The sequence below is a fragment of the Pteropus alecto genome, unplaced genomic scaffold (genome assembly GCF_000325575.1).
Source record: "Pteropus alecto unplaced genomic scaffold, ASM32557v1 scaffold76, whole genome shotgun sequence".
In the NCBI taxonomy this organism is placed as follows: Eukaryota; Metazoa; Chordata; class Mammalia; order Chiroptera; family Pteropodidae; genus Pteropus; species Pteropus alecto.
This window is the reverse complement of record NW_006443138.1, coordinates 29,640,405-29,665,658: the sequence shown is the minus strand read 5'-3', so window position 1 is coordinate 29,665,658 and position 25,254 is coordinate 29,640,405. Positions and strand designations below refer to the sequence as shown.

General features: G+C 32.9%; 1 protein-coding gene across 1 annotated transcript in view; it reads right to left on the bottom strand.

Moving 5' to 3' along the window:
• ERC1 (ELKS/RAB6-interacting/CAST family member 1) overlaps window positions 1-25,254 on the bottom strand; it is a 480,046-nt gene that overhangs the window by 55,505 nt on the left and 399,287 nt on the right. The window contains exon 18 of the mRNA XM_015598545.2: window positions 12,954-13,052. Within this exon, the coding sequence (XP_015454031.1) occupies window positions 12,954-13,052 (99 nt within the window). The remainder of the gene's footprint in view (window positions 1-12,953; window positions 13,053-25,254) is intronic.

The following is a 25,254-nucleotide window of genomic DNA, read 5'->3' as shown; positions in this document are numbered from 1 at the left end:
CCAGGGGAATATTACTCAGCCATAAGAAGAGATGAAATAGTGCCATTTGCAACAACATGAATGGACCCTGAAATAATCATACTAAGCAAAATAAGCCAGACAGAAAAATTTGAAAATTACATGATATCACATATATGTGGGATATAAACCTAAAAGCAACAAATGAACAGTCAAACAAACAGAGACTCATGGACATAGACTATAGATAGACTAGTGGTTACCAGAGGGTAGAGGGTGGGGGAAGAAGCGGGAGGTAGGGGTCAAATATAGGGAGGTAGGGGAAGGGTGAAGTGGGTAAAAGGGATCAAATATATGGTAGTTGAAGGAAACTAGACTTTGAGTGGTAAACACATAATATACAGATGTCAAATTATAATATACACCTGAAAATTATATAATTGTATTAACCAATGTTACTCCAATAAACTTAATCTAAAAAATTAAATTAAACTAAATTGAAAAAAAAATAAAGGGGTGTTAGTAATGGCTAAATCAAAATATTTTGAGACAAATGAAAATGGAAATGTAACATATCAAAATTTATGGGATGAAGCAAAAGCATTTCTAAAGGTAAGTTCATAGAGATAAGTACCAATCTTAAGAAACAAGAAAGATCTCAAATAAACAACCTACTACAGGAACTAGAAAAAGAACAAATGAAGCCCACAGTTAATAGGAAGAAGGAAATAACAAAGAGCAGAAATAAATGAAATAGAGACTAAAAAGATAATAGAAAAGATCAATGAAATTATGATCTGGTCTTTAAAAAGATAAAATTTATAAACTTTTAGCTAGACTCACCAAGAAAAAAAGAGAGGACTCAAAAGAAAAAAATCAGAAATGAAAGAGAAGTTACAACTGATACTACAGAAATACAAAGGATCACGAGAGACTACTATGAACAATTAATTATATGCCAAGAAATTGGAAAACTCAGAAGAAATAGGTAAAATTCCTGGAAGCATACAACCTACTGAGACTGAATCACGATGAAACAGAAAATCTTAACAGACCACTTATAAGTAAAGAGACTGAACGATAACCAAAAAACTCCCAGTAAACAAAAGTTCCGGACCAGAAGTTTTTACTGGTGAATTCTACTAAACATTTAAAGAAGAGTTAATACCAATCCTTCTCAAACTCTTTCAAAAAATAGAAGAGGTGGGAACTCTTCCAAAATCATTTTACAAAACCAGCATTACTCTCATACAAAAACCATACAAGGATGCCACAAGAAAATTACAGGCCAATATCCTTGATGAACATACATGCAAAATTCCTCAACAAAATATTAGCAAACCAAATTTGACAATACAATAAAAGAATCATACATCATAATTATGTGAGATTTATTCCGGGGATGCAAGGATGGTTCAACATCTGCAAATCAATGTGATATACCATGTTATTAAAGTAAAGGATAAAAATATATTATTATCTCAATAGATATAGAAAAGATATTTGACAAAATTCAACATCCATTTACGATAAAAATTCTCAACAAAACAGGTAGAGAGGGAAAATACCTCAACATAATAAAGGCCACTTATGACAAGCCCACAGCAAACATCATACTCAATGGTGAAAAGCCAAAAGCTTTTCCTCTAAGATTAGGAACAAGACAAGGATGTCGACTCTTGTAACTTTTATTCAACAATGTATCAAAAGCCCTAGCCAAAGCAATTAGGCAAGGAAAAATAAAAGGCATCTAAATTGGAAAGGAAGAAGTAAAAATGTCCCTACTTGCAGATGACATAATATTATATATAGCAGCGGTCCGCAACCTTTTTGGCACCAGGTGCTCCTATGAGAATCTAATGATCGATGATCTGAGGTAGAGCTGAGGAGGTGATGCTAGTGCTGGGCAGCAGCTGCAAATGCAGATGAAGCTTTGCTTGTTGCCTGCCACTCACCTCCTGCTGTGCCAATTGTGACAACATGGATGGACCCTGAGGCATTATGCTAAGTGAAATAAGTCAGACAGAGAAAAACAGATACTATATAATATCTCCTATATGTGGACTCTAGAACTAAAACAAAAAACAAAAACAAACCAAGTTCAGATACAGAGAACAAATTGGTGGTTGCCAGAGGCAAGGGGTAGGGGGTGGAAGAAATGGGTAAATTTTTTAAAATTTAAATAAATTGAATAATAATAAAAAGAACAAAACAGAATTGTATTTTATGCTCTAAAAGAGTGTTGATAATGGTTATTACTAAAGAGATAAGAGATAAATACTGGTGAGGATGTGAAGAAAAGGGAACCTTTATGCACTTTTGGTAGAAATGTACACTGATACAGCCACTATAGACAACAGTATGGAGATTCCTCCAAAAATTAAAAATAGAACTACCATATGATCCCGCAATTCCACTTCCAGGTATATATCCAAAGGAAATAAAATCACTATTTCAAGCAGATATCTGCACCACTGTGTTCACTGCAGTGTTACTTTTAATAGCCAAGACGTGAAAACAACCTAATTGTCCATAGATAGATGAACAGATGAAGAAAATGTGGTAAATATACACAAAAATGGAATATTATTCAGCCATAAAAATGTAGGAAATACTGCCATTTGTGATAACATGAATGGACCTTGAGGGTATATACACATATATCGAATCACTATGTTGTACATCTAAAACTAATATAATATTGTGTGTCAAATATATCTCATTAAAACAGGAAAAAAAGGTGTTACTATGTAGAGAAAGAGCTTTAGTTAAAATACCAGGAGAGTAGTTTAAATGTAGCCAAAGGTCATTAAAGTCATATATTTATAAAGTTGTCCTTCATGACCTCTTCTAACTCTTCCAATATACGATAGTTTCTCTCTATTAAAACTTATATTGTATGTACAGATTATTATTTTCTCTTCCTATTTAACCTACAGTGCCTACTCACTATGCCATTATAAGGTTCTTCTTGTTGTTTCTTCAATACTAAATATCAGAAGGCTAGGGCCAATGCATAGTTAACCTGGGAGATAACTAACTTCCTAAAGTACTTTATCTATAGCATCTCATTCTCTATGAGAATTCTAAAATAAGAGTATTAAAAAGAAACATATATATTTTTATGTATAATGAAAACCATATTATAGGCAGTTTGCCACCCAAAAAAATGCCAGGAAAGTCAATATCCAAAAGTATTCATTGAATGCTTATTATTTGCCAGATAAACTTAAAGTGACCTTTACTGTCACTTATTCCAATTACACCTGAAGATTTAATACCATTCTTTCGGCAATTAATAGACTGGACTCCCCCACCCAACCACAAAATTATTTTCAGTAAAGTCATAGAAAATCTGAACTTTATCAAGCACTTGGCCTAATCGATATTTATCGAACGCTATATGCAATAGCTAAAGAATACCAGTCCTTTCAGAAGCACAGGGTATGTTCACCTGGATGGGCTATATTCTAGGTCATAAGCCAAGTCTCAAAAATGTAAAGTAATTAAAATAATACAAAATATCTTCTCTGATCACAATGAGATTAAACTGGAAAGCAATAAAATATCTAGAAAAATCCCCCTAAGTTTGGAAATCTACAGGAAAAAGAGAAAACATTTTAAACTAAATGATAATAAAAATTTAACATATCAAAATCTGTGGAATGTGGCTAAAGCAGTCCTTAGGGGGAAATTTATACCTTGAAATACATATTTTAGGAAAAGTAAAGACAAAAAATCACTGACCTAACGCCCAGCACATAGAAGCCAGAAAAAGAACAAAGGAAATCCAGGTAGAAGCAAACAATATAGAGAAAAAATTAATGAAAAAAACAAACAAAAGCAAAAATTAACAAGCCATAAATTGATTCTTAAAAAGATGAACAAATAAATTCCCAGATTGACTCATCAAGAAAAAAAGAATAAACCAATAACAGGATTGTAAGAAAGGATATCATTACAGATCTTAAGATATCAAAAAGATAATTAGAGACTATTAGGAACGATTTTATTACAATAAATCAGAACAATTGAGACAAAACAGTCAAATTCCTCAAAAAATCCAATTTACAAGAAACATATGACAAAATAGAAAATTTATAACCTAAATAAATAAAATTTGTGATCAAAACATTTCCAAAAAGAAAATTTCAGGTCCAGAAAGTTTCATTAATTAATTATTTCAACAATATAAGAAAATAATACTTTATTCTTATATAAAATCTCTCAGAAAACAGAGGACAGGGGAACACAGCCCACCTCACTTTGAGGCCAGTATAACTTGGTACCAATCTGACAAGACATTATGGAAAAAGGAAAATTAGAAAACATTATTCCTTATGAAATAGATATAAATATTTAAAAATATATTGGCTAATCAAATCTAACAATATATAAAAAGGATTGTATATCATTAGTAAATGGAGTTTATCCCAGAAATGAAAGGTCATTTCAACATTTGAAAATCTGTCGCTGTAATTCACCATGTTAACTGATTAAGTAGAAAATCATATGACTATCTAAAAAATGAAGAGAAATTATGTGACAAAATTCAGTACTTGTTCATGATGAAAACTGCCAACAAGTTAGGAATATGAAAATTTATACATATATGTATGTGTGTGTGTGAATATAATCAATCTAGACAAACCTTACACAAAAATCAAATGGATCACGAACGAAAAACTGAAAAACCATAAAGCTCCTAGAAGATAATATAGGAGAAAAACTAGATGACCTTGAGTATGGTGACACTAAAGACGTGATCCATAAAACAAATAAATTGATGAGCTTGATTTGATTACAATTAAAAACTTTTGCTCTGCGAAGGATGATCTTAGCAAGACAAGCCATAGAATGGGAGAAAATATTTGCGAAAGACATGATAAAAGACTTATCCAAGCTATACTGAGAACTCTTAAAACTCAACAATAAGAAAACATACAACCCATTGAAAAATGGGCCAATAACAGATACCTCACCAAAGAAGATATACGGCTGTCAGATAAACATATGAAAACATGTTCCACATATTCATCATGGAAATGAAAATTAAAATAACGAGATATCAGTATGCACATATTAAAATGGCTCAAATCCAGAACGCTGATAACACCAAATGTTGGCAAGAATTAATAAGGACTTTTATTCATTGCTGGGAGGAATGCAAAATGGTAGAGCCACTTTGGAAGACGGTTTGGCAATTTCTTGCTTACAAAGCTAAACCTACTCTTACCATATAACTCAGCAATCATGATCCTTGGTATTTACCTAAAGGAATCGAAAATTTATGTCCACACAAAAATCTGCACATAGATTTTGTAGTAGTTTTGTTCGTAATTGTAAAACTTGGAAGCAACCAAGGTATCCTTCAATAGGTGAATGGATAAACTGTGGTATATCCAGTCAATGGAATATTATTCAGCACTAAAAAGAAATGAGCTACTAAGCTATGAAAAGATATAGAAAGTAGTTGCAAAGCAGTCTAACATGCATATGTTGTTACTAAGTGGAATCAGAGTATGACACCCCAAAATACGCTACTTTGGCATAAGGATTGTTTTGAGCTGAAGGCTCTTAGCTCTCTGCCCTCCTCTTTTCTGTCTTAAAGCAGGGCATAAATTTCCCTTTGTAAAGGTAACAGATTTCTATTTGTAAAGATGTCTCCCTCTCTGATACCAGGAAAAGAACAACTCCAGAGACAACTCTAGTCACCTTAGACTCTTACTTGCAGCAAACCCTACCAAATAACTTAGTTACCATCCAGTTCCAAGTCACCTTCTCATAACTTATCCCTTCCTCAGAAGCCCCAAATCCATTTTCCTTTGTCTAGCCTCTTCTCCATACTTTATCTTCCTTTGTTAAGATGGTTTATAAGCCCAAAATTTAATTGTCTCCTTGAGACATTTTTTTTGTAAGCTCCTGTGCATTTGAACATAATTAAATCTGTTTTTGCCCCTCCTGTTAAGATCTTTTATCAGTTTGATTTACAAACTCCAGTCACTGAACCTAAGAGGACAGAGGATATGATTTTTCCTTCCCTATACTACAATGGGGTCCCTTTCTACTCGTTTAGCTAGGTTTCAAAGGACTGTTATTTCCATCGGCATTTTTAATTTGGATATTCTTACTCTTTCTCCTATAATCAAAAAACCCCTCTAGCTCTGCTTCCTTATTGGAGGTGGGTCAAATTTTGGCTTAGTTAGACATATCTAGGTTCAAATCTAGCCTCTACTACCTACAGGCTATGTGAACTTGGGTACGTTTACTAAATTCTTTCTCTGCAGTTCAGTTTTTTTCAGAAGTAAAAGAATGAGAATCATGTCTGTCTTCTAGGATTGCTGTGTTAGATTGAATGAGAATACGCTTATAATGCACTTATAAGTTTAAACTAAGTGCTGGGGACTTAGCAGGTTCTTTAAATGGTAACCGTTAGCATCACCATCCTTTAGTCTCTATTCTCCAATATTCTTGTTTGAAAATAGTTCCATTTTCCAGAATCTTTCTGGTTTTGACATAGGTTTAAGCTGTTTGAGACCAGGAAAAAAAATGAAGCAGCATCTAAATTAGTGTATTGTTGCAGTTATATGACAAGAGATGGTGGCTTAAAGAAGGAGGGGTCTATATATATAAAAAGGGACTTTCGGAGTATGATATGGAAAGCTTGGCATGATAATAGGTAAGTTTTGAGACAGCTAGAGAGAACTTAAGATGAAAAGATTAGGAATAGAAGGAGCAGAGTCCTCTGGAAAATCATGAAAAGCAGAAATAAATGAGGATTTTAAATTTATTTTTGGGAAGGAAAAAGGAGGGAGAAAGAAGCAATAAAGACAGAAAGCAGGCTGTGTACTTAGGACAAAGAAGAAACTAGTTAAAGACATTTCTGAAAAGAGTATATAGGAAACTATATACTCTTTTAAATTGGAGTTTATGTGGTACAAGAACAATTCAAATCCAAAGCTGAAAATTAAGGAACTCTCACACAATCCACCTATTTAAAGGAATGAGAGAGCAAGAGGAAAAAAAAGGGGAAAGTAGGAAGAGAGGAGGGAGGGAGACAGAGATGGAAGTGGGAAGGGCACCATGCTATAAATGGTCAGGATGTGTCTTCAGGTTGAAGACATTAATAATTAACATTAATCAAGCAATCATGATATGCAAAGGCACTGTTAAAAGCTTTATATTATCTCATTTTATCACCCAACAACCCTATGAGGGAGGTGTATTATTATTCCCATTTTACAAATGAATAAAATTAAGTTAGTTGGTTCCGAAGTCCACATTCTGATTAGGACCCTGAAGCATCAGAACTAGATGAAGAGGCAACCAACTCAGAATACAAGTGATTCAGACAATGTCCAAGGGAAGCTGATTATTATTTTATTCTTCTGTAAAGCTCAATATATAATTGTTCTTGTGAGCTACTCACATTTATAGTTTTTCTACTTGAATTATGGGTACCTTATATTAATATAGAAGTGTGGATGGGATACGACCATGGAATGAATGGACAATGACACTGTTTTAGTTGGGCTGGTTTGTGTACTAGCCCCTAGAAATCAGATTCTCATTCTGAGGGCCTTCCTCCAAGTTGGTTCTATCTAAAATTCTTTTCCTTTCCCCTTCCATCCACCCAAAATTTCCCCAAGCTCCAAGATCCACTTCTTGTCCCTTCCTAATCTCTACAGTTCCAAATTCCTCACTAGATTCCTAGGTAGTTGCATTTATAAAAAATATCAGTGAAGTGATGTCAAAAATCCACCTAGGTTGGTTCCTTTTAGCAAGAGAAATTTCTTACTGGTAAAGGCAGTTTTGTTATTTCCTTACACAGGAATACAATTCAATTCAACATCCAAGGAACTAACTAGATTGCAAAGTGGTATATTCCTTCTCATTTTGGTTAAGGTATAGTGGGAAGAGCATAGGATCTGGAGTCAGTCCTGGAGTTTACACATCTGCCACATGTTACCTGTTTAATCTTAGAAAATTACTTAACTTCTATGAATTATATTTCCTCTTTTATAAACATGTTCTTAGGGCAGCTGTAAAAATTAGAGACAAGAGATATGAAAGTGTCTGGCCCATAGTAAGTGTTCCCATAGTAAGTGTTTAATATATGCTTCTTTTCTTCCTTCTATTTCTCTGTAGCTAGGATCCTCCTGCTTCTCGAACTCTACTGGCTTTTCTAAACTTTCCAGGAAAGAAGTGCTAAAATCTCTAATTCACTTTTGAAAATACAAGGTCAAATCATTCCTTGCCTGTTATATCAAAAACTGGTCCTGGTATTGGTCCAAACGGTTTAAACAGTTGGTCCAATAAAAAATCTGGACCATACTGACAAAATATTCCAATTCACTATTTCATTCAATTCTGTAATATTCCCTTCCACAGAAATATTCTCAAGAGAATTAAGAGACTTCTAATGTAGCACAAATAGAATAATTTTAGAATGTTTCAAACTGATAAGGACAACCTTACTAGGATAGACAAAAAGGAAATGTCAGAAAAAGAGACACCTGTTTTAAAACATTTGTCTTAAAAGCCTCTAATTAAATGACCTCTTAAATGACCTCTAATTAAAAAAAAAAATTTCATAACATACTGGTCCAAATCCTGTTTGGCAATGCTATCATGCTGATGTAATAAGCATGCAACCCATTTCCAGATTTTAGTCAATGGAATGGTCTTATACCAAGACAAACTGCTAAGGCCCCTGGTTGGTTCATCCTGTACCTGAGTGGTCTGGCACCAGTGTACGCAAACTGCCTCCACAGGATAAAGTCCAGAAAGAGCATGTGGCCTTGGGACCTACCATGCTCCAGGGGCTTTTTGATGGCTATGAACCCCAGGTTACTAGAAGAAAAGTTTCCACCTGAGGGATGTTAAGTTAGTAGATAGAAAATATTTCTGAATTAAGTTAGTAGATAGAAAATATTAAGTTAAGTTAGTAGATAGAAAATATTTCTGAATTACACGCAACTCCCTTTTATTTTGCATGAAATTGTAGGAGTCCTACAGATCTTTTGTCTCTAGATACTATCTCCCCTTTCAAAACTTCCTTTTCTTGTACTAGTAATGTTGACATTAAAGCTAACAGCTAACTCTATGCTGTTGGTTTCAATGTGAGTTTTACTGTTTCTTCTTTGAAGTTCATGAATTCAGAAGTTAATTAATTCTATATATATTTACTGAGGGTCTACTGTACACTAGGCATTGTTCTAGATGATGGTAATACGAAAGTAAATCTACTTAAGTCCCTGTCCTCTGGGGCCTACATTCTATAGTGAGGGAACAAGAAAGAAGAAACTGCCTCCACAGGATGAAGTCCAGAAAGAGCATGTGGCCTTGTATGTTGAGGAATCTATGCCCTCGGGAAAATGCCTTGAATTTTATACAGAAATTCCCCATAAAAGAAAGTTAGTCATTGAAACATTCTTTGAAAGAATCTGCTGTCAAGAAAACTTCCTAAGACACACAGAATGAAGCAAGTGTTACCTCCACTTAGAAGGTGTGAGAGTCCCTTCTCTCTCCCCTCAGCCTATAAAAAATCCAGGTGAAATGTAATTTATAGACTTAAGCTTGATAAGATATATCATTAATTTCAAAAGTTTGAAATTTTAGAAAATCTGTTCCCTGTAGTATTAGCAAAGAAACAAGTGAAGGAAACTAGACAGCAAGTCAAGACTTCCGCAGTGTTTTAGGGGTCACACATGCATTTCTTTAGATATAAACCTTACGATATAAAGATATTTATAGCACATTTGGAAAAATCTGAAATAACCTATCATAGAAACTCGAGCTCTGGCCAGCTAATTGTAACTGCAATGTGTTAAACCAATGGCAATTAATATTTTAGTGCAGTAAGAGCAAGAGTGCAATAATTGAAAAAACAAAATCAGCAGCATTTGAACTCTTGTTAGAAGTTATTTTACTATGGGAGAAGAGAAAGGAAAATAGAGACTTCAGGAAGAAATCTATGTGAAGGTTTGTTCATTTCTGTCTCCTGATAAAGTTTCCTAGGGGCCTTGAGTCCTATAACACTAACATGTTTCTTCTGATTGGCTAGGAAAAGGGTGTACAACCAAAATACAATCCTGTTCATGTTCATGTATGTGGGGGAGGTACTTCCTGTTAATGCATACCAAGAAGTTCTCATGTTCTGCTAAACAGACAACACGGGTTCATTTAGAAGGAGGAGACTGGTGAACTACATGTAACTGCTATATGGCCCCACATGCTTCATGATGATAAATAACTACCCTTGTAGAGTATAGTATGGATAAAGAGAATCAGCACATTAATATTCTCAGCTTAGCTCTGTCTGGCATGCAGCATGCTAACCCAAAAAGCTTTTCGGTCGGTACTGTGCATTTCATCTTCTTTCACACCCTCAGGATAAAGTCATTTGGAAAGCTTCCAATCTTCATAGTATATGCCCCTTTCAACAACTTACCTTGTCATCCTTCTTGGCTGTGTTTGCTAGTCAGAAGTCTACACATGTCCTCATCATTTTAAGAAGTATAACACCACGACAGACTTTTCAGGGAGAACTGACTCCAAGAGAGTGAGATCACTAATAAACACGGGCAGTGAATCCAGGGAGTGCAAGGCCACCAATATGTGTGAACTTATTAATCATAATTATTATTTTCTCTAAGAAAAGGATTTCCTTAGTCAAACCTCCAGGGCATCAGATCAAAGAGAGATACTGCCACAGCTGGACTATGTTTTCCAGCCAATTGGCCTGGAAAGACTCTAGACAGTGTCCTGGCAACTGTTTAACACAGCAGCAATCCATAAAAGAGAGGAAAAGAATTCTTTAGACTGACTTTTTAAAAAGTCTTCCTTTACTTCTTTATTTCTCCTTATTTTTAAGAACATTTTGTGAGTGATGCCAAAGCCCTAGAGGACATCCTTGGTATGCACTCTGTAAGAATTACTGACCCTGTGAATTCAAATGGAAACAAAAGGTTTTAGTTCACAGCACAGGTTTCTTAAAAAAAAAAAAAAAAAGACTATATATTTATATTTAATTATCATAAAAAGCATACCCCAAATCTACTGGCAGAGTACTTGGTCAATTTTTAATTTCCAGTTTGATGTAAGTCACTTACCAGGACACTGTAAAATCACACTAGATCAGATAATTAATAAAATCACAACAGGAGAAATTTAGTTAAATGCCCTGGAAGTTCTCCCAAAATGTATAAAAATTATAAAAGTGACTATTAACACACAACAGGGGAAAGAAAAAGGCACTAGACCCAAATCCCACTATAGAAGCATAGCAATACACACAGGAATCATGTGAAAATGAGAAACCAGAAAGCACACCAAAAAATTTCATGAATTACAGAGAAATAAGATGTGAGAATGATTGTGTAAAAAAAAAAATGAAAGCAAACCAACAAAAAAACGTTTCTATAGTTAAAGAAAGCCGTTTCTCACCGTTCTGAACAAAATGGCTGAACTAAGATCATCTGATTGGCTATGCCCATATACCCTCCTCCTCATCCTATGGGGAGAGAGATGACAAAGGGAACAATGCCCCAGAGCAGCATGGGAATGAAAAAGAGTTGGTTAGTAATTAAAACAAAGACATAAGCATAAGTAGTAGGAGAAAATGGTTTCTAATTTCTTGACTCTTTTTATGTTAGAATCTAATTACCTAAACTACCCAAATGAGTAATTTAGTTTGTCATTACAATTTATGCTTCCTATCCTTCCAAGATCCTGTCTCTATCCCAGGGCATGATCTGGTCAAAATTATCAAGTTGGAGACTTTTCTTTATTATTTGCCTTTTCTTCAAACTTTCTTTATTTCTGTTTGCTTCCCACTATAGCCAGGCATCTAATTCTTTGTATTTATTTTCAAAATCTGTGTCAAGGAAAGGGTCTAATACTCATTTTATATACACTGGCATAAATTTAGTTCTAGGTATCCAGAAGCAGGCAGGGAAAGCAAAATGACTTCATGGCAGAAAAAGACTGCTGACGTCAGACAGACAACTCTCCATTTTGCCTACATAAAAGACTGGCTTGCCTAAAATATAAAGCTTGCCTCAACTGGGTCAGTAAATGTCATCATACTATGACTATAGCTTTTGAATCTTAGAAAAAAATTACCATTTGGATATTACTGTTGCTTTCATTTGCGATATTTCTTCTTCTCTTTCTAAGGCAACACCACAGCTATCATTTACTGGAGATGTTTAGTGGGAGAGTTCTCCTTGACTTTTTGGTCATATGGATGTAATTACTTAACTATTATTTTTTCCCCCTCAGCTATATATTTTAAGGTTGAGTGTGATGGAGATGTTGAAATCTGATTTTTGGCAATGGGATATGAGGTAATCTGTTCACCACTCTCTCCATCCATCATTTTCAAGATCTTGGGAGAGTTCCCTTCTTCCAAAAAAACAAGTTGAATATGGTTCCCTTCAGACTCATCAGTGCCTCTTTTGCATTGATAAGAAGTTGAAGGCAACAATTTTCCTTTAGAATGACAGACTAGAGGGATCCACCAAGGTAATGGAGTGAAGAATCTATGTTTCAATCTTCACATTTAATAGGTGATGAGCAGAGACTTTAAAATTTGCAATTAAAAAACAGTAACCTCTACACCGAGTTGTGCCTCATTGAGCTCATAAGGAGTCATATTTTTCTAATAAGGCATTATTTCTTTAATAAGAAAAGACAATAACCAATTAGTATGCATCTCTGAGAAGATTTAAATATTTTTTCCTCTACCTAACTCAAGGATTCTTCATCATCTTCAAATCCTTTGAATATCTCCTCTTAAAATATTCAGAATCATCTACCACCTTCCTACATAGAAACTGAATCTGTTTTTTTTTTTTTAAAGTGGAGTTTTCAAAAGCTGGTAATTTATTTTTATTTTTCTAACTCATACTCCAGAATTTGTAAATGCTAGTACAAAATACATCAAAATAAAAGCATACTGGTTTTTATAAAACATTCAAAAGCAGTCTTACCTGGTCTGGGGAGGGTTTATGATTGCTTTGATTGGAGTGGGAGGATCTGAAGTGATCATCCTCATAGTTGTCAGCCATTAGCTTCATTCGATTTTGTGTCTAAAAGAAAATGATTTATAAGGTGAAATTTAAATAAAATTTCTCCAATATACTGTAAAGTAACAAGTGCTTTAAGAATGTCATAAGAAAGGATAAAATTAATCCTGTCTGAAATAAAATAAACATAGGATTTCTGAGGATGTTGGAAGAAAAAAAGTTTAGGCACAGCTATAGGCTGAATTGTGTCTCCCCCACTCAAAATTCATTTTGAAGCTCTATCTCCCAATATGACTGTCTACTAGAGTATTTCGGAGGTATTTAAGGTCACAGGGGTGGGGCCCCAATCCGATAGAAGAGAGAATATTTCCTTGCAAGAAGAAGAGAATATTTCCCCTTGCCACCTTATTCTCTTCTCTGCCATGTGAGGACATAGTAAAAGCGGCTTCTGCAAGCCAGGAAGAGCGCTTTCACCAGAAACTCAATCAGCTGGCACCTTCATCTTGGATTTCCCAGCCTTAAGAATTGTGAGAGAATAAATTTCTGTTGTTTAAGTTACCCCAGTATATGGTATTTTGTTATGGCAGCCTGGGCAAACTAAGACAGGCACCTAAATTGGTATAGGAATTTGATGGGGAGGAGTAATCTCAAATTAAGCACTTTATGCAATCCTTGTTTTTATTTTTTTAAAATAAAGACTGGATTATACTCTACATAGGATGGGACTCTGTAACTATTTTTCTTTTCAGTTCCTGATATACAGGACCTATCTTTCTATGTTACTGTAAGAACTACTCATTCTTTTTTAACAACTATTCCATTTTTGGAGATGCTATATAACATACAGATCATAAGGGAAAAAGTTACTATCTGTAAATGAAATGATTATATACCTAGAAAAATCCTAGAAAATCGATTGAAAACTATTACATCTTACAAAAAAATTCAGTAAGGTGATCAGACAGAAGCTACATATACAAAATTCAATCTTTTCTTTAAACCATCAACAAACAATTCAGGTTTGGAAAATAGGTCAGATTCTAAAATCCTCTTTGACCCTAGACTAGAAGAAATTATTATCCCATTGCTTTTTCTCCACATTTACCAAAAAGGAGGACTGGATTGGTGATTCTATTTGATTGGTTAATTTAAGCCCTGAATAAACAAATTATATATATACAACATTTTAGAGAATTCACTTTGCAGAGCAAGCAATTCAGAAAATGTAGGGCGCACTATACATAAAAATCAAACAGCAACATATATTGCACTAATAAAATATTGTTGGAACCTGAAGTTTTAAAAGCATTAAAAATAAATTTGCTAACACCGCATAATTTTAAAATGTTCGCTATAATATGAAAAAAAATCATGTGTAAATCTCTCAAGACATTGATAATTACTCTTAATATTTAGGTGTATCCATTCAGCCTCTTCCTGTGCATAAAAAGTGGCATGCTCTTCTGATTTATTTTCTATTTCTGCTACAACATGGCATTTAAAAAATTATATCTTATGGTATATTTTGGTATCTGGTTGGACATGCCATCTTTCCTCTCCATCCAAAATTTGATTAGGTATCTTTAACACATTTTCTTTACTAGATGAATTAAAAACATTTTGTCTAGTTCTACAAAACAATATATAGAGATTGTTCTTCAGTATTTTTTCATGTAATGATGCCCGAGCAAGGGCTTTAGAGCCAAACTGCTTGCATCTGAATTCTAATTCTGCCTCTTCTCAGCTATCAAAGCTTGGGCAAACTACTTAAAAGCTCTGAGCTTCAGTTTTCTCACTTTTAAAATGTGAATAACACTACTTTCTCCTCATAAGACTGTTGTGAGGATTAACCAACTGACTTAATAAAAGCACTTAGAAAGCTGACTGGCAAAAAATCAACACTCAAGAAATTTTAGCTATCGTCATCATTATAAACATTTTTAATGTCATTAAATATTATTCTAAAATCTAATTTTAACTGGCTGCATAGTATTCAGTTGAAAAGATGTTTAATGAGTCCCATGTTATTGGGCATTTAGGGTCTTCATATTTTTACCTAGTAATATATGGACATTTCTAAGCCGGTTCTTCTCTCTAGTATAAAGTGAAAGCAAAGAAAATATGTATAAAAAATGATCTGTAATATCAAATTTGTCTTCTGAGATAACTTACAGTAACCTTGAAAATATATAGGGTAATTTTTCTTATGTCACGTGGTATTACATGACAAATGGAAAGTTTTCTGTAAAGCAGCTCTTGGGAAAGGGGAAAGGAGAGAGGAAAGGGCAAAGCAGTATAACCAGAAAGTGAGCAAAACATCTGCACGTCATTCATTTGGATAAGAAACTTCTCCATGTCGACTTTAACAGGAATGTGCAGTGAAAGTATACTTGGCTAGTTGTTTTCTTAGAACATGACACACTTAATCTTAAATACCTGATACCCAGTGTAAGTTTAAAAACTTAAAAAGAACTAATAAAGCATACACAAATCCACTTTCAAGGCAGAGTGTATTTCAAGTATTTCTTAGGAATGAGTAGGAAAGCCTTCCAAAGGAACTGATCACAGTAAACAGATAAGACCAAAGAGCACTCATTTGATCCATAAAACTGAATGAAGATATAATAAGAACTTCTCCATTTTTAAAAGACATGACAATTATTAAGTTTAGTATTCCTACGTCTAGTATTCAGAAATTTGCTGTGAAGCATGTTCTCTGCATAGTCATGAGGTTGAACGCTTTGCTCTTAAAGGAGCTCCTGTACTATGCTTTTCTTAAGGTAAGGCCAACAAGCAAAAGGAGCAAGTCCTTCACATTTTACTGGCATGAAAGGTACTTTATATTCAAATATTTTCTCTCTTCAACCATGCCATGTGCATGTGCAGATAGTTGAATTCTCCAGTCCTAATGACATAAAAAATAAGACTGTCTGAAGGAAGGAAAAAAAAAGAACTTGCTGAAATAAACTTAGCTGTAAGTGCATCATCTATGTACACAGGTAATACATATCCTCCCAGAGAAAAAAGAGCTCATCGTTTATTCTGTTAATCTTTTCTTCTAAGACGAAAATGTCAGTGCTAAGATGAAAGTGTTACAGAAACTGTATTTCATAGAAAAATTCTTAGTTAAGCTAAGGAACAGTACATGTTAGCTATCTGAATCCGGGTATTAAAAGAAAAAGTTTAAATTCTGATCTGAGTTATCTAGTTGTTTACTAATCTTTGCTTTTTGGTTTGTGATAGTGCTATTAACCTACCTAAATAAGTTTTAGAACTAATTACACTTAGAAACATTGAGATATTTTAGAAAACATTTCATAAATAAATTTTAACCTTACTAATTTGGGTTTCTTCCACTTATAAGGATATTTAAGAAAGTATTAAAATTATTTCCACTTATAAGTGCTAAAACTTGGAAATTATTTTATTAGAGTGAATTTTAATTAAACTTTAATTTTTCATATTGGTATTTAATATATAAAAAGAAAAAAGCATAATCCCTTTCAATTACAGTTAGGTGGGTCAGATTTAGTGTTGGTTATAAATTTAACAAAATCTCAGCAAATTACCTTTGAGCTTTATTTTCAACTTCATTTCACGAAAAAATACAAATTAGTCATTAATTATTCTCGAGTTATACTATGTGTCTGTCATTTCATACACACTTGACTGAAGATTATCTTTCTAGCTTGGGAAGTTCCTTTTTCATTGGTTAAACAACTTTGGGAAGAACTTACAAGAAGCAGTGTGGTAGGAAGGAGACAGTAACAAAATTAGAATAACTACTGAATCTAGTCCAGCAGCTGTCACAGTCGGATTACCTTTACACCCTATTTTATTATTTCAACTGGAGTGTAAGATCTATATTAGAAAAGTGTGTCTTCTTCTGACTTTGTTTTGATTTTGAAACAAGTTAGTTTGGTAGTTTAAATTTGGTCCTGATTAGTACTTTTAATTTACTGATGAAATTGTGAAACTTACCCGGCAAACACTTTTATTATGCACCAAGAAAAATGAAACCATAAAGAATCGCAGCTGCAGAAACCCATAAGCTGACCAATTCTCTCATAATTTCCATGTTATTTTAAAAAACTTTATTATTTAGAATAATTTTGCATATTTATATGGTACAAGATTTATAATAGTAAGTCTGCCTCCTAATCCTCACAGCTCCTCTGCAAGGGGCTCAAAACAGTTACCACTTTCCTGCATGTATTTCCAAAGAGTTCCTGACATTCCATGGTTACACAAGTGTGCACACGCATGTGAAAACATACACTTTTCCCTCCAACAAATGGTAGCACAGCTTATTTACTATTCTGCACACTTTTCCCACCTAACTACATCTTGAAGAGCCTTCTATATCAGTAAATAAATAGCTGCCTCATTCTCTTTGCTGATTTGCTGATGCACTTAGATTACTTCTAATATTTTGCTGTTACTAATGCTGTAAAGAAAAATCTTGTACATATGACAAACTGACAAAATTAAATTGTCAAAACTAAGTCTCATTATGTTATATACCACTGTTCCTCCAAAGAATAGCTTTCCTCTAAGGTGAAAAGCCTAATTTTGTTTGTTCCTATGGCTGGAATGATTATAAAGTCCAGGTCCCTAAGACACACACCTGGTTTCACAGAAAGGTTAGAGGGGCGCGAATGGTAAGAACATCTATATGTCTAGTGTATTTTTACTTAAGTAAAAAAACAATGAATGATAACAGCATTAAAATGTACATAGCTGTTAGAAATATTTATTCCTATTTGATATGGAAAGGTCGAATATATTCGAATACGGTATTTGTACCTACTTTAGTATTTCTGAGGCTTGTGTATATTATGGTCTTATTATTGGTAAAACATCTAAGAGTTATAGTTGTAGGGTATGTTTATCAGCCTATAAAAGTGTTTTTAATACTTCGAGTGAGACCTAAAGGGACATCAGATTAAATCAGTTAACATTATACTTGTGACACAGAAAATATGATAGAAATAGTTTGTGAGACTCTTTATGAATCAAAAGTCATTCTTCCAAACAGTGTCACATCTTCATAATGAAGAAAAACAAATATGTCACCATGCATAAAGCACTGTAAGCTCCCCTTTCCTTCCCCAGGTCTTCTCGCCATTCTAGGTACAGATTTTTTTTTTTTTTAGGTATAGAATTAGGGTTACAGTTACAGTTAGGGTTGAGGTTAGGTTTGAAGTTAGGTATAAGGGTGAGGGTAAGCATTAGGGCTATGCTAGGGTGTTAGGTTAGTGTTAATGTTAAAGTTGATGTTAGGTATAGTTTTAGGTTAGGGTAGGAGTTAAGGTTGAGGTTAGGTTAGGGTTAGGGTTAAGGTTACTATTATATTTAGGCTTAAGTTTAGGCTTAGGATTAGGGTTGAAATTACTTTTAGGGTTGTGGTTATGGTTAGGGTTAGTTTTGAAGTTAGGAATAGAGTTGAGGTTACCATGAAGTGTAGGGTTAGGTTTGAGGTTAGGTATAGGGTTAGGATTAGGGTTAGGTTTAAGGTTATGTATAGGTTGAGTTTACAGTTAGGGTCCATCAGGTATTTCTTATCTCCATGAATGTAGTCATTTTTACCAAGTTGCTCAATCTAAAAATCTCAGTATCATTCTTGACTTCTCCTTTTCCACTAATATCTACATCCAGTCTAGCCACAGAACCCCACTGATTCTGTTTCCAAGGATTTTCTCTGTAATTAACCGCACTGCTTTATCTGCTTCTCTAAATTGATGTCAGTTATCTTCCAATAGAAAATTTGATCCTGATGCTATCCTGCTTTAAAAAAAAAAAAAATCTGTCCACTGGCAGCTGGCAGCCACCAGAGTCCAACCTTCACAACGAACAACATATCAAAGCCTTTCACTATCAGACCATATCCTACCACTCCAGCCTCATTTTCTCACAGCTTTTGTTTTTTGTAATATATTGAGATTATATTATTCTATTTTTCTCCTTTACTTTAAATCTAAATGTTAAACCATTCCTGAATGCTTAAGATAAATTGTACTTAGTAATAGGGAAATATTTTTATACATTGCTGAATTTGCAAATATTTTATTTAGAATTTTTGTATCTATATTCTTAGGTAACACTGGCCTCTAATTTTTTGTATTAAATCCACATTTAATATCAAAATTATGCTAATGTCATGAAATGAGTCAAAAAACTTTCCTTTTATTGCTTTTCTTGGGACAATTGTTATAAGGTAGGAATTAGTTGCTGTTTTAATTTTGGTGGAACTTATCTCTAAAAACAACTAGGCTTTGTACCTACTGGTAGGAAAATTTTAAACTGACAATTTGTTGGTTTTAAGGACTACTCAGGTTTGGTAAGGTACATAATTGGCACAAAGTCCACTCTATTTTTTTATGATTTTAAAAGATACTTTTAAATTATGTACCTTTTGTGGCAGTATTTGTGTCTTCTCCTTTTTCTTTTCCAAATACTGTTTATCTATATCTGGTATCTTTTTTCTTAAACAATCTGTCTCCCTATCTTTCATATCCAATTGTAAGTCTCCAAGAACCAGTTTTTGATTTGTTAATCTTCTCTATGGTTTTGTTTTGTTTCATTAATTTCTGCTTTGATTTCTCCCTTTTTTTTTGGAGGGGTGGTTTACTCTGATGTTCTTTTTCTAATTTCTTGAGTGATGCTTAGCACATTAATTTTTAATCTCCTAATCTGCATTCAGGGTAAAAAATTTCCCTGAAGATCTGCTTTAGCAATATCCCACAAATTTTGACATGTATTGTTTTCACTGTTATTCTAAATGTTTTTTCAGTTTCCCTTAGGATTTATACTTTGACTTATGAATTATTTAAAAATGAGCTTTAAAAATTTTCCAAATGTATGGAATTAAGTTGGTATATTGTTTTTATTGATTTCTAATTTTACTACATTATATCCAAAGAACTTGGTCAGAATAGTATAAATTCAGTCATTTGTTACACTTGTTCTATGATTTAGCATAGCATCACTTTTTATAAATGTTTCATGTATGCTTCCAAAGAATGTATATTTTCTAATTATTGGGTACATGGTTCTATATGTACCCATAAATAGATTGTTAATTGTGTCTCTTATATCCTTTTGTTTTTTTGTTTTTTCCATATGCTTGATCTGTTAAATTTCTCAATATAATTGTGAACTTGTGAATTTCTCTTTTTAGGTTATATTCTTGGGTCCATAGAGCTTCAAGTATGTTATATCTTTCAGGTAAATGATTCCTTTTGTAATTATATAATTAATATTTTTATACCTAACATTGCTTTTCTGCTTTAAAGTCTATTTTGCAATAGTGATAGTGCTCTATTGGCTTCCTTTTGGTTATGTCTGCCCAGCAAATCTTTCTAAAAACCATTTTATTTTCATTCTGTATCATTTCATTTTAGGTATGTTTCTCAAAAATAGCATATTCATTCATTCTACAAATATTAAGTGTCTGACATTGCTCTAGGAACTTTGATAAATGAACTAGTCCCTGCCCTTATGGAATTTACATTTTATAGAATATTGGCTGAACTTTAAAATAGCCTATAGCTGGATTTTGTATTTTTCCATTTGTCTTCAATAAAATTTAACCGATTTTTATTTAATGTATTACTGATATATTTAGATTTATTTCTAATATTATTTTTGGTAAACTATATGGATTTTCCCTACCACTTCCCGTCCTGACTTCTGGTAAATGGATCAACAAAATTTTTATTCAACCTTTTCCCTATCTTGAAGTTTTATCTTCTATTTCTATTACATGATTACTTACACGTAATATTTTGCATGTATAAGTTGACAAGTCCAAAGTTATCAGATATTTATTCTCCTTCCTTTATAATACAGAGACTTTATATAATATTAGGACTGGTCCCACTTACTATTTATTGTTTTTAATCACTGTTTTTAATCCCTCACAAATTTTGTCAGTTATTAAATTAATGTTTATGCTCAATGCTTATTTAGATTTGCCTATATATTTGTTCTTCCCACCCACCAGCACTGCTTCTGGCATCTCACCTAATTTCTGTCTTACTCCAGGAGTTCATTTTGAATAAGTGAACATAAATGATAAACTCTGTTTGTCTGAAAATATTTTGTTCATACTTGTGAGTGCAGAATTTTAGATTTGCAGTTATTTTACTCAACCCTTTGAAGATATTTATCATCTCACTCTCTTATGCCTTTTATTGAATTTACTGTCAAATTCTTGTATCTTTGTAGGTAATCTATCTCTTCTCTCTGGTTGCTTGTAACATGTCTTTCTTTGACGTTCCACAGTTTCTATGTGTTATACTGACCTTGCGCTCAAGACTTTTGCTTTTCAGTTCGTAGTTTCATTTTATCAATTCTGGAAATATGTTTTTATTTATTTTAATATTGTCTTTTTAATTTTCTTTATAATCTTTCTTAAAATCATATCAGATGAATGTTGTACCTTTTCAGTCTACCTTACATGTCTTAATCTCTCATATTTCCTATCCTTCTCTTCACTTGCTGGATTATTTTTTCCTTTTTTAGGAAAAAACACTTTTAATTTTGAGGGAACAGGAGATTCAAATGCAGTTGTAAGAAATAATATAAAAGTAGCCCGAACAACCTTGAAATGGCGAACATAATTGGAGGACTCATACATCTTGATTTTAAAAGTTACTACAAAGCTTTCAGTAATCAAGACAGCATGATATCGGCATAAGGATAGAAAAATAGATCAATGGCACATAACTGCAAATCTAGAAACAAACTTTAACTTTTGTAGTCAATCAATTTTTGACATGAGTACAAGACAATTTAATGGAGAAAGAATACTTTTTCCCTATAAATGGTGTGGGGACAAATGGACACCCACATACATAAAAATGATATGGCCCTCTATCTCACAACATAAAAGAATGAACTCAGCATTGAGAGATCTAAATGTAAGAGCTAAAACTATAAAACTCTTATAAGAAAACATAGCAGTAAATATTCATGTTCTTGAGTTAGGCAATGATTTTGGCGATATGACATCAAAATAGCCTAAGTGGCAAAAGAAAAAGCCAAGTAAATTAGACTCCACCAAAATTAAAAAACAAAAACAAAAACTTTATGCTACAAACTATACTATCAAGAAAGTAAAAAAAAACAATCCACAGAATGGGAGAAAATATTTACAAATCATATATCTGATAAAAAAACTTGTAGCCAGAACTCTTATAACTCAATAAGAAAAAAACGACGCAATTAAAAAGTGGGTAAAGGATCTGAATCGACATTTCTCCGAAGAAATGCAAATAAGCAATATGCACATGAAAGTACATTCAACATCATTAGCTATTAGGGAAATGCAACCAAAACCATGATGAGATACCACATCACATCCATTAGGATGGCTACAATAAGACAATAACATGTGTTGGTGAAAACATAGAGGAACGCTTACGTAATGCTAGTGAGATTCTAAAGTGGTGCAGCTCTTTGGAAAACAGTTTGGCCGTTCCTCAAAAGGTTAAGTATGGAGTTACATACTGACCTAGCAATTCCATTCCTAGGTATAGACCCAAGATAACTGAAAACATATTTCCATATAAAAAACTGTACACAAATATTCACAGCAGCATTACTTATTTGGTAAAAAAAGAACAGCCCAAATATTCAATAACTTATAAAGGAATAAATGAAATATAGTTTATGATGAATATTATTCACCTGTTAAAAGAAATGAAGTACTTATATATGCTATAAACATGAATGACGACTGAAAATACTATGCCAAGTAAAATAAGGCACACAAAAAGGTACACATTATATAATTCTATTTCTATGAAATGCCCAGAATAGGCAAATCTGTAGACAGAAAGTAGCTTAGTAGTTGCTAGGCATGGGAAAAAAAGAGAATAACTAAATATGAAGAATTTGAGCATCGAAATCAATAATGCTTTCAATATTTATATTACAATATAAGTATAATCAATGTTGTGTACATTAAACTTACATAATCTTGGGTCAAAGATATCACAATTAAAAATCATACTGAATATATAATAATCTACAAGACTGAATGATACTAAAGAAAAAAAGATCCTGAAAAATTAAGAAATTGTGGTGATGTTTATATTGTTTATATATCCCTGTATTTACTAAAAACCATGTTTTGTATACTTTAAATGGGTGGGTGATATGGTAAATAAATTATACCTTTAAAAGGTACTTAAGTAAATAAAAAATAAAGTAATGTATGGTCATGTGAGTAATGATTTTGCTTTGAAAAGAAGTAGGAGAAAAGAAAACAAAACTAATTTGTTATCACTGAAGTTTGCTAGAGCATCTCACACACACATACACTCTCTTCCCCCCCTCCCCGCACCATACACAATTTTTTTCTGCCTTCTTATGAATGAAATTTCAAGGTAACAAATTGGCTCCAGTAGATGAAGGTAAGTTAACTACAAAATAATTTCTGTTAATAAATGCAGAAGGAATAATCACCCTGAGGGCTTTTTATATGATATCAGGGTTTCTGTGTCCTTTTGGCATGACCTCCATTATTCTTGCGTCCTGGCAAAGATGTGCTAAGTTCATCTTGTACATTACTTGCCCCAGATCTGGAATCAGCCATTTTTCCAAAGAACTTCTTCAATTCAGTGGAAAGCCACAATGTAGGTATCGGATATTCATGGCTGCTAGATTATTACTGCTTCTAGGCTGTTTCGGTAAGAAATACTTTTTTTTTTTTTTAAGAGGGAGAAAATCATGAATTAGTAGTAATTTCAATTCAGATTTCAGATTTTAGATCTTAATCTTCAAGAATAAATTTTTACTTAATTTCTTTGATTTTATACTTTATATCTTTTTTTTCTCATGCTGAAAAAATCTTCGTTCCTAACAATAATAATTACTTGTTATTTCCTTTCAAATAATTCTTTGAAAATATCAACACCAATATAGTTACTATCAATATGCTTACTATAAGAATGAACTTTAAAATTTCTTGGCATTTTTTTCTTTCTCATTGGAGTACTGAGGATGTACACAGAAAAATCTGTATTATATAAAGCTGGCTGAAATACTTCTTTCTCTATGTGGCTATGTCAACAATTAATCTAATATATTATTAGATTCATTTCTTTTTATTTGTTTTTAAATTTCAACAATTGCTTCCCCTTTTCTGATCTAATTTTATCTGATTATGTAAAACATTCATATGATTCTTGAGTCAAAACTATACAACTATATACATTCAGAGAAGACTTGATTCCATCCCTGTCTCCTCTATTTCCCTTTCTCTTTTTATATGTAATTTTTGGGTAAATTTTTGATTTATCTTTAAATTTTTCTTTATGCAATTGTAAGCAGACATACACTCTCACAAACATTTATGTATTTATCTGTTTTTCTTATGTAAAGTATATATTAAATACACTATTCTGCATCTTGCTTTTTCATTTAATGATAAATTCTAGAAATCACTCCATATCAATAGAAAGTTTTCTTATTCCTTTCTATATTCCTTTCTAACAGAGTACTCCACTCTGTTAGATATACTATACTCGACTCAACCAATATCCCACTGTTGGACATTTGGGTTATTTCTCATCTATTGCTATTATAAATACTGTAACAAATGCTACAATAGCAAATATTGAATTACCTTGCATATATATTATTTTGTATTATTGAAGATACATCTTTGGGACAACTTCTGGGTTAAAAAGTAAAAGGAGAAATAAGTAATTTGAATAGATATTGCCAAATTCCCTCTATAAGAGGAATACATTTTGCATTCCCACCAGTAGAGTATTAAAAGAACCTGATCTGCACAGACTTCTACAGAGTATGATGTTAAACTCTTGATTTTGGCCAAACGGCACCTCAGTTTGCCTTTATCTTAGTATGAGTGAAGCTGAGCATCTTTCAATATGTTTAAAGACCATCTACATTTCTTCTCTACGATCTTCTAGTGATAACTTTGACCATCACTCACCTTCCCCATGAAATTGTTATTTTCTTCTTAATTTTTAGGCATGCTTTTCATTAGGGATATTAGCTTTTTGAGACATTAGTTGCAATTTCTTTTCTGTAGTTCAACATTCGTCTTAATTTTTAGACCTCATTCTCTTAACTACTACACTATATTGCATCCACTGTTCTTTCATTATGATCCTTATGCTTTATGTTTTAAAATTATTGTTCTTTTATGTCCTCAAGTCTTTAGACAGGTAATCTTGCTATTTTTTTGTTTGTTTGTTTTTACATTTCTCTCATGGTGCACCAATTGTGA